The sequence below is a fragment of the Nymphalis io genome, chromosome 6 (genome assembly GCF_905147045.1).
Source record: "Nymphalis io chromosome 6, ilAglIoxx1.1, whole genome shotgun sequence".
NCBI lineage: Eukaryota > Metazoa > Arthropoda > Insecta > Lepidoptera > Nymphalidae > Nymphalis > Nymphalis io.
This window is the reverse complement of record NC_065893.1, coordinates 1,163,114-1,174,384: the sequence shown is the minus strand read 5'-3', so window position 1 is coordinate 1,174,384 and position 11,271 is coordinate 1,163,114. Positions and strand designations below refer to the sequence as shown.

Sequence of the window (11,271 nt, the reverse complement as noted above, 5' to 3'; positions counted from 1 at the left end):
TATTCGTAATGTAATATTAATTGCTAATATTCTTTATAAAAAAATGTTTTTGCACATATCTGATTTCAATTTTTTACAATATTTTTACATTCTACAATGTCAGAACGGTCGTCTCAATTTCTTTGACTCCATACAAAAAAAGAAAAAAAAAACACTGAGCAGATTTCGAGTGTTCGTCTGTCAATGGACAAGACAAATGGATAAAGGCTCATTGTTCTTGTATACTAAATCCACAGAAAGTTATGTTAGTTCAGATCAATGACATACATTATTGCGTGAAATGATGCGGATGTCCCATTTCAAAATTAAAAAGTAATATCGCATTAAAAATTTCTTTAAATTTTGTCTTTATTTCTGTATGGTTAAGAATTACAATTGAATAACAAAGATACTTCAAGTACACATATCGGTGTCGTGACGAATCTTATATGAGTTTTTTTTACCATAATCATTATTGAAAATTTAAAGAAAATATTTTAATTTTTTTTGTTCATATTTCCAAATTACGTCATCAACAGCTACAAAACAAAAAATAAAAGAAAATCAGTTGATATTTATACATTTGAAGATACTTTTATGAAACAAATCAAATCGGTATAATTTAAATGAATCGTGTCATACATAATAAAGCTCCAAAAATATATATTGCTTAACCAATGCTATTTAAACTTTATTGATGAAATAAAATTACTCACTGAAGAATTAAATATATTACACAAACTAATAAAAAGTTATCTCCATACTAACCTGACATTAACATTAAAACACGAAGTAAAAAAGCGAAGTTGTCGCCGAACTAGTTGGTTGGTACTCCCGAAGACGCAAACAAACTACGGTAAAAAAATGATTATCTTCGAAGTGTCAATATGATGCAGTGCAAAGATTTATAACAAATTACCCGCAATAAGTAAAAATTGTAACTCAATGCGATTATTTAAATACAAATTAGCACAATAACTTATAAATATATACTTTTAATGTTAAAAACACATTATGTACACACCTGCTACTAACGTATTGTGTACTATTTTTTTTTTGTTTATATTCATAACGATATTTTTTTTTATATTTAGATTAATATTATACCTACCAAGAAAGACGAACTACCTGCATATTATTTTCTTTAAAAATTGCAATCATTTCTGACTTTCATTTTTGACTTTTTTATTTTTGTCTTTTTGAGAAATAAATGTCTATAAATCTACATACGGAATGATGGCTTCTATTTTGAATCACAATTCCTATGTTCTAGTTTATAATTAAGCTAGCAGTTCGTGTTACCAGTAAAGGCAAATAGAAGGGGTAATGAATTTTTAGAATTGCTTTTGCCTAGTAGTTTATTTCAACACAAATAAACTCTGCTTCTTAACTTCAAGGAAGAAAATGCTTTATTTTTAATTATCTATCATTAATTAAGAATTTAAGTTTAAACGAACTTCTCAAGTGAAGTTCGATCATAATTATGTGAACAGCTTTATTCAATGCGATTTATGTTTAACAATGTAGTAGCACCACCTACTGTATGCCTTGCACGGTGATTTAAAGTTTTTTTTTTTTTATATGCCTACCCCTCCTGTTTTGGTTCATAGCGAATTTCACTCATTGTGTTTAAAGTACGCAGTCCTGTTAAGTTTCATCATTTCACTGCTGAGGGATGGGGTATTAATAGCTATGCTGATATTAACCTGTAAATAAATTGGTTGGGTGATGATAAGTCGCATCGAATGAAGCTGTTCACATAATTATGACCGAACTTCACTTGAGAAGTTCGTTTGATATTAAATTATGTTTCACAGCTTAATTCTTAGCGATTTATGTTTAACAATGTAGGATGTTTAGAGCCGGTGAAATGAATAAACCAAACGTTTTGTAATCAGACTAACAATTTAATAATGTTTCTGCAAAAATCGATTTGATTACAGATTTCTCTATTATAAAATCTAGCATAAGCTGAGAAAGAATCAGATCAACCTGCAGTCTTTTTAATATTTTAAATACTAACTCCTAATTGTTTAGCTCTCGATGTGGCTGCATGTCGTGTACTGTGCGCACTGAATATTGACTTATCTGTGGTGCTGTCTTTAATATTATATTTTATATATATAGTATATTTTATATATATATTATCCAGTATATTTTATCCAGTGGCTCAAAGTTTGAACAGTAATTCTTGAAAACGGTCATTTAAAACATAAAAAGATGTTCATCTTTTCTAAGCTCATTAATTTTATAAATATAATTTTGTAAACATCTAGACGAGCAAATTTCTGGTCTTATATCATAAAAGGGCAGCCTTAAAAGAGGTTGATTCGAATGTAATTTTGTTATTTTATCAGATCTGGTATTTTTATTAGTATATATGTATGATTAATTAATAAATTCTTTAATTTTAGCAAAGATTGAGTTTGTACACGATGTGCAGTACAAGAGCTAATAAAGTTACAGTTTTCTTAGTGAGGGTTTTTAAATCCAGGTCGGCATTAGGCAATTTATTGCCTAAATAATTTAGTACAATTGCTGGATCCCAAGTTATATTATATTTTGGATTCACTGGTCTTAACCTATAAACTCCTTTCATAAAACGTTTTATCCTATCATCTTCAAAAATACTTTTACCTTAAAGCAAAGATAATGCGGGTCTATAAGAATTTATGGTTCCAAATATAGCTCCCTTATCAAAAGTTTCTGTGAGAAAATGAATAATAACTGGCATAGAAGTTTTGGTATAATCATAATTATAAATTTGACAATAATTAATCCAAGATTTAATACTACCATCATATTGTTTGTAAGTTTTATCTGACAGCGACGCTAATATTTTTGCTATCAATCTTGGAGATAGAAATCTCTTCAGTAACGCTTGCCGGATAACCTCGCGGCAACCAGTTAAGTTAAGAGTTAGCGTTCGATATTGACTGTGCACTGATCTGAAAGGTGATTTCAATAAGTTAACATTTGGTTCAAAGTAAATTACATCATACACAACCTTGTAAACAGCGGGAACCATGGCAGCGTTGGTCAATTCGGTACAACAAGAATCCCTTCTGAACAAAGGCATAGAATTTAAAGTTCTTCCATGAAATGGTGAAAGCATCGACGGCCCATGCGTCGGAGTCATTTTTCCATGTTACATATTGAGGGCATTTCAAATTACATTTATTACCAAATAAATCTACGGTTGGTGTTCGAAATTTTTGTTTTATGTATCTAATCTAAAGCGTAATCACTTAATTCCAATGGGTCGTGAAACTTCTTTCGCGATAAAAAATCTGTCTCTAAATTTTGTTTTGAATTCATATACGGCGCATATGTATATATTTGACGTTGTTCACACCACTTCTACATATCTCAAGTTATATCGTTAAGGTGAGGTACTGTACACTTCCCATTTTATTTATGCAGGGAATAGCGTTTACATTGTCGATTCTTAATAATATTTCGGAATTGAAGCACTCCTTAGTGAATACCTTTAACCCAAAATAAGCCATTTTTTCCTCCTTCCAATGACCAGATGCCTGTTTGTTATCACAAGAAGCACCCCATCCGGTAATCGATTGTTGTTGTGAATCGAAACTGTTCAAATAATTTTGTAAATAACCGGGAACATTGGACAGCTGGACACGCGGAAACTAAAAGCCCTACTAGTCTAGCAAAATCTCCTAATTTACATCTACCTTTATTGTTAAATTCTTATAATAGTTTTTAATTTTACTATTTTATTCTTAGGAAGCTTTATGATCATATTTCGCTAATCGAAAATAACACCAAGGAATTTACATTGTGCATCTGGATCGACCAACTAACCACCAACCCGCATTGGAGCAGGTGGAATAAGCTCCAAACCTTCTACTCAAAAAGAGAAGAGGAGGCCTTTAGCCCAGCAGTGGGACATTCACAGGCTGTTACGGAAATTAAGAATAGATAGATAAATTCATATCCATTATACATACTGCTTAAGAGGGGATTATAAAGCAAAATTGCTGTTTTTTATATAATTTTGCATGAGAAATCCAGTTTAAAATTAAACATTATACGTATAACTACATTTTATTCTCATAGGCTGTGACAGATCAGAGACATAAATGAATAAAATTTTCTCCTTGGAAAATTCTTACGAAATGTGGTCTAATTTTAATTGAGAAAAAAAAGGATAATGAGATTTTTGAAACAATAAAAAGTATTTGGCGCTTATTGCATTTTCTTTTCGCGAAAAACAACATCTCCTGTCATATGTATCCTATACTTCAAAACTTCTTCAAACATTTTGTCTCCTAAATCACTCGCTGTGATGCAACAATCATCATCAACCGAAATAAAATTGACTGCTTTTTAATAATTATAATACTTTTAGGACAAAAGCGAAATATCAATTAAAAAGAAATAATTAGTAAAAAAATAATGAATTGAACAACATTTTATAATACTATATAAGATACAAAAGGATCAATTCAAATTAACTAATTATGCGATAAAATCATTTACAGATCATATCGATATTTTACACTGACAGATAAAAATTAGCGCGTAAAAGAATAGCAAAAACAAAAGAAGCCAGTGACAGCCTCCATGCCAGTGCAATTGTCCACAGATAATTGATAAAAGAACCAATACCGTATTCTTCACGACAATAACAACAAACGCAAAATAAATTTAATACGATTCTGCCGATTGATTTAGATAATAATACATACATAAGATCGCGTGTCAAAAGGAATACGCTGGTGATATTTGATTTGTTGCAAGCTTTAGGCGCGCTCTTAACTCGAATTCAATGCGTCTGAAATATTTGATAATTTATTAAGTAGATAGAAATTAATTAAATATATTTTTATACGTGTATATAATAATAATTATTGTTATATACATATATGAAAAATAAGGACGTCTCAGCTATTCAAACTATTATTCTTTAATTATTGATATACTGATGGGGGTTGGGGATTTTATTACAACTGTCCTATTTTGTGTATATAGTTATTCTCGAATTGCTATATTTAATAAAATACAATAAATATTTCTGATTATACATTAAAGACAGGATAAATAATGGTTTCTGAATGAGGAAAATTCCGAAAGATAATTTAGTTGTGTACGTATTTAGCACAAGCTTACATTATTTTATTAAATTCAAAATGGAATTTAAATATGTTTTATTATTTTTCTTGGTGAGTACACTTTTTATATGAATTGCTGATCGTTTCAAATGCTGTTAGAATAAGACCCTTTGGAATGGAAGACCTTTAAGCTAATATCTGTAAGTACCATTAGCAAAACTTCATTTATTGTTTAGTTACCGTTAGAAAAAAAAAATTTCATTTTGCTTAATATGTTTCTTTATTGTCAAATTGAGAATTAAAAGAGAGAAATGTTATTGTGTTGAAGAAACTAGTTATTAGTGTTCGGAAAATGCATATGAGAGGGAGAAAAGGGGTGTACCATTTATTTTGAAAGTGATGTATTATTTGAGTTGAGTAGGCGAATTAAATGATTAACTTTTTTTACATTATGTTACTACAATTATATCATTTCTTTATTTCTTCTATTTATGTGTAAATGTTAAACTTTGAGCTTTTTTATAATTATCTTGGTCTCTTACTTACTTGCTACTAAAAATATCGAATTGTTTTTCTGACACGATACACGATATCAGTGTCATCCTATCAACATTTGCAATAGATACTATTTTTGTTTTGTATCATGAGTTACCTGCCATCATTAGCATTTACAAATTTTAAAAAATATAAATGATTTGAAAATTTGCTATCGCTTGATCATAATTACTGGGATCAATTCTACTACCAACCTGTCACTTTATCGGAATCGAATCGAAGTGTGATCGTTACCGTTTTTTTAGTTTTCCTTCTTTAATTTAATTATCGACTATTGTCGTAAAATTTAACAATTACGTTTGATTTTGACATAACGGTATATGTTAACATATTATCGGTTCGGAAAAAATACAGATGATTCAAAGCTGGAACGGAATTGAATCGGGAACGTATCGTAATCGTTATAAATTAGTAGAATTCAGCCTCTGAATTAAGGTGTTAATAGCTTCAAAATATCTTCTTAATGCGTTTCATTTGTATTTACAATTAATTCACGTCTTGTTCGGCGGTAAAGAAAAACATCGTGGGAATATAATTATCCCATACGTTGCATGTATATGAAGAAATTCGGCCACACAAGTACGACGAAATAAGTTCTAAACCTTCTCCTAAATAAGGAGCTTCTGTTTAGTTAAGCACTGATTTCTCTTTCTGTCATTATTGATTTCACATTCGAAAGAAGATGCTGTGTAGCATTGTTTAACAAATCACCTGCAAAACAATTTTTATAAGTATGGCCATATATATTAGTAAAATGGCAGCTCTTTGTAATTTTAATAATTAAATGAGAATATTTATACGACTATGTTATTGACCTTTAACATAAATTTTGCATTTATAGAAAATCCCACAGATTCATTTTATATTTTTTGTCTTTAAATATTATAATATTAATCTGTTGTATTTTACAGATTTATGTAACAGCTAGTACAGCTACACCGAGCGACCATTGCAACGAATTTACAGTAACAGTCGATGAGATTGTTAATGTTGATCAAATAAGTACATTGTAAGTACATAAATTAATTATTTAAAAGATATTTAAAAATAATATGAAGACGATATATAGAATAATAATAATGCCCTTCGGACCGCATTCATCAACCGACCGATCTTAAGACAGTTTAGCCCACAGTGCAGGAGATATTATAGTGCACAAGTCACACACTTGCACGCACACACGCAAACACAGGTGCACTCTCTATTTCCTAACTCTCATAATCCGATGGGACGGCAATCCGACACGACCGGAAAGAGCTCATGTGCGAGAATAACGACTTTACGTGCTTCCTGAGATACGGGAGTACACACTTCCAACTTCTAGACTCTGGGCTGTCACTGAGAAATTTCGACAAAAAAACTCAATAACTTTTTTTATGAACCCAGGACCACCGGATCTGCGGCCTTACATGTAACCACTAGACCAACGAGGCAGTCAATATGAATACGGACAAATCTAATAATTATTATAGACCGCCATATTATATTTCTAATTACGTTATGAAGTAATAAAATAATGTCAATGTTAATTTAAGAATATCGCTGATCATGTTCATGAAACCTCTTTATTGACTATTTTATTCTTGAGATTTGTCATTTAATAATTATAAATTACTTTTGAAAAATGATCAAATTGTTCTCTGAGCGGAAAATAAAATCATGTCCAACGGTGTTTAACGTGCTGAAGCTGCGAGAAGCGCTTATCTAGCTGCCTGACACATTCAGATTTTTAACGATAACTTAAACCACTCTTTAGTTTAGCGCTAACTAACGAGCGCCATAAACAGTCTCTAAGAGTGACAATAAGTTATAATATCATTATTACAAGCTAAAAAAACTTTTGAATCTTATTTTATAGATAAGCTCAAAAGTAACTAAACTCAAGAAGACGTGAAATCATTTAACATATATAACAAATTGCTATACAGTATGAAAATAGAGTTGATAAACATCTTAATAAAAAAGATTAGACAAAACTTTCAATTTTGGTAATTGTGCATATTTGTTCAGATTATTACTAATATCAATTTAATTCTACCATTACAGCGATCGTGATAGTTTCGGCATATTGAACAACCTTACAAAGCAATGCAGATTTCTAAACATAGCCGTCGAATTAGATTTATATAGAGATGAAACATCAAAGTATTACATAGATGTGTATAGGGATGATTTGCACAAAATTAACGTCAAGTACCCAATAGATGACTATGTAAATGAAGAAGTTAATTTAACACCAGATTATACTGAATTATTTCAAAATCCACGTGAAAGACCAACTATTCCTGAATATGACACACTAAAACCTTACGAGCATGAAACTACGTCAAATTATCCACAATATACAACGATTTTTGAAGCAACTACTGAAATATCCACAACAGATATAAGTTATGTCCTTACAAATGATAATGTTAATAAATCAGATGCTAAGAAATTAAAGAATGAAAAAAACAAGGAAGATAGTGGCATGACTGCGGTTATTGTAGTCGCTTCTGTGGCGGCCGTCGCGTCAGCTGCAATTATCTCATATTATGTAGCTCATATGATAAAAACTATGTTACAATCTGGGAGTTATCGTACGTATTATATTTTTATTTGTAACGTTTCGAAATCTAACATACTAAATAACTATTTTGTCATTTTATGTATTAATTAGCAAAGCGATTTTTTTTAATTGTTTTTATCTACTTGACTTGGAGATATAATGTTCGCTTCCTCTGCAGCTAATTATATATAACACTTTATTAAAATAATTTCCTGTTTTCGTCAGACTTATCCCGCCGTTGCCTCTGGATGGATTTAAATGAAACAGGAAATTATAGTTTAATTTAAATGTTTCACCATTTGCATAATCCCGGCTTATCTAAATATTGCCAATATTTTGGACAAACTAGTCGTTTGTGAAAGAAGACAATATCCACAATTACCGATTAGACTAAGTCATGAGACCAGAAAACAGACTTGACAAAATAAAAACATGTCAGGGTCAAGATTTTTATGTTCACTAGATCCTAAGAATGTTTTATACTTTGATTTCACTATCACAATTGTAGAATAAAACAATTAGATGTCACTGGTTTCCACAATACTCAAAAAATGCCGTAAGCTATATTAAACAGGAATCTCTTGCCATCGCGATGTAGAAATATTACAATTACTACATAGCGCCATCTAGTACGAAAAGGTGGAATTACAATGTACTCATAAGTACGTATACAACTATAATTATTAACAAAATTTAAACGTTAAATGTTTAAATACTAAAAGTTATGGTGATAATGTTATGGTCTATAGTCAAATTACGTATATGAAATTTAAATTAGTTATTTTTTTTAGGTTTTCCAGAACCCGCCGCTTAATTATACTTAATGTGGCTTATGTGAATGACAAACGAAAACAATGGATATTATACTATTGTTAAAGGATTGGATATATATTGGGAAAGGTGTACAAATTATGCTATAATGATATGCCTTAGTACATAAGCTTACCAGTTTGTAATCCATGTATCAAGTTATGTTTATGTTTGTTTTTAAATAAATAAACTTATTTTTTATTATTATTATAAATTATTTTTTACGATACAGTAACAGTAACAGCCTGTTAATGTCCCAATGCTGGGCTAAGGCCTCCTCTCCCTTTTGAGGAGAAGGTTTGGAGCTTATTCCACCACGCTGCTCCAATGCGGGTTGGTAGAATACACATGTGGCATAATTTCAATGAAATTAGACACATGCAGGTTTCCTCACGATGTTTTCCTTCGCCGTCAAGCACGAGATGAATTATAAACACAAATTAAGCACATGAAAATTCAGTGGTGCTTGCCCGGTTACGATACAATTAAGAATATTGATTTAAAGATTACAATAACCTTATCTTTTTTTAATATCGACAATCAACTCGTTAAGAGTTTACTGATAAAATTTAGAGGATGTGTAATGAAAAAATGTTGCGTCTTATTCTTTCTAATATCAAATCGATGATGACAGAAAGAGAGAAATCCGTATTTAACTAAACATCCGCTAATCATTGCTTATAAATAAGAACATATTTTATTTGGAAAGATAAAAAATTCATTAAGTTATGGTATGTCTCATTTATATTTTTATCATTCACAATACAAGTAATCCATCACAATAATTATATTGTAAAGTTGAGAGTAAAACAAAATGTATGTAGTAATTCCGGGATTGCTACTAAGCTGATTTTGATCCGAGGTTCAAACCTGGAACCTTTTTATATGCAGTCGTACATATTACCCACTAATCCAACGAGGTGATTGAACTAAATATTCGGCAACTATGAATCGTGAATTTTAAATTTAGATAAAGGTTAAATTACTTTATTCAAAATGTTGATAATAGTTCATTAGAAAAAACTTAAATTGTAACCTATTTTCAGAGAGAAAAGGTCGAGTTTCTATTGCTATATTTTATATGTTATCAGTAATAACGTATGCCACATATATCATATATCATAATATTCCGTTTCATAAGTCAATGACCTTTAAGAATTACAGGAGAATCATTCAGATAGGGCAATGATTACATCATTTTCAGCTTTTGTTTGTCTATGTGAAACATTTATTTTTAAGCTTGGGGATAAAACCCACTCGTTTACTCGTGACGGCAAATGGTATGACGCTCTTTTACACCGTCATGCCCGTTCCCACAACCGATCTCTACCATCTTATGTTTGGGCATTGTCGCATATACTATACTGCGTTGTTGGTAATTATAATAATTTAAGAAATATATTTATTTTATTAACAATACTCTAGACTTCAAATTATTTTATTGCGTATTTATTAATAAGTTTTATTAAATATAATTTTTTTCCATAGCCAACAATTTCGATTTTCCACATCTGCTTCCCGTTTTTTTTACCTAAAATCTGACTATACCGGTAATTTAGTTAACAGGAGTCAGTCCGAATAATCTTTTCCCCATCGATGTCTTTTTGGCGCATGCTCCAAAAAAGAAACCATTTAACAAGGACCTCTGATATAAGAACTTTGTACGTTTCCTACGTCGAGTAAGAAACGTTGGCACGGGGTGAGGATGGTCAACTTTGCCTGGTGGTGTGCAACTTCAGACAGGTTGGTGTTCGACAATCATCGGGTCTCGTCGGCGACGCTCGTAATAAGAGCCTTCGTAGTTTTTCCAAGGGGCCGTATTTGAACGGAAATAATTTTAATATTTTAAATATATAACACTTTTATGAGTTGTCTCTTTGTCGTGTCATGCAGATCACGAATTTGATTTTCAGTACAAAATAAAAACCGTTATTATCTCATTTTATTTGGAGTTTTAGTAATCTACATTATTTTACCCTTGGTAGAGATCTGTGCAAGCTGAACTCGTTGGGTTTACATCGCTTAAAATCAGTGCATTCGCTGTGTTCTTATACAAACTGGGGTGACGCTAGCAATACTGGTAATTCCTGATTGCAGGAATACCGATCTAATAATTGTGAACGATCATAAAGTTTAAATATAAAAGTGAATGAGTTGTAATTTGAGTCTGTCCGACAGTCAATCTACGGTAATCTATTTTTCATATTACATTTGCTTTGATTTCGTCTCTGTTTAGGGGTGCAACGTTCGCGCATGCGCGAACGGCGATATGCCACCGCCTCAGCCGCGCGCCCGTCCAGCGTG

At 31.1% G+C, this 11,271-nt stretch overlaps 1 protein-coding gene across 1 annotated transcript; it reads left to right on the top strand.

Moving 5' to 3' along the window:
- Positions 1–1,744: 1,744 nt before the first annotated feature.
- Positions 1,745–9,166, top strand: LOC126769198 (uncharacterized). Its single transcript, XM_050487838.1, has 5 exons — positions 1,745–1,766; positions 5,220–5,254; positions 6,521–6,618; positions 7,656–8,188; positions 8,949–9,166. The coding sequence occupies exons 1-5, from the start codon at positions 1,745–1,747 to the stop codon at positions 8,969–8,971; spliced, it is 711 nt and encodes a 236-aa protein (XP_050343795.1). The 3' UTR covers positions 8,972–9,166.
- Positions 9,167–11,271: the final 2,105 nt, after the last annotated feature.

Excerpts from the sequence above, each read along its gene's own strand:
- LOC126769198 (XM_050487838.1), top strand. The coding sequence starts at position 1,745 with ATGACCGAACTTCACTTGAGAA. Across the intron at positions 1,767-5,219 it reads GACCGAACTTCACTTGAGAA|ACCCTTTGGAATGGAAGACC; the intron begins GTTCGTTTGATA and ends TGTTAGAATAAG. Across the intron at positions 8,189-8,948 it reads GTTACAATCTGGGAGTTATC|GTTTTCCAGAACCCGCCGCT; the intron begins GTACGTATTATA and ends TATTTTTTTTAG.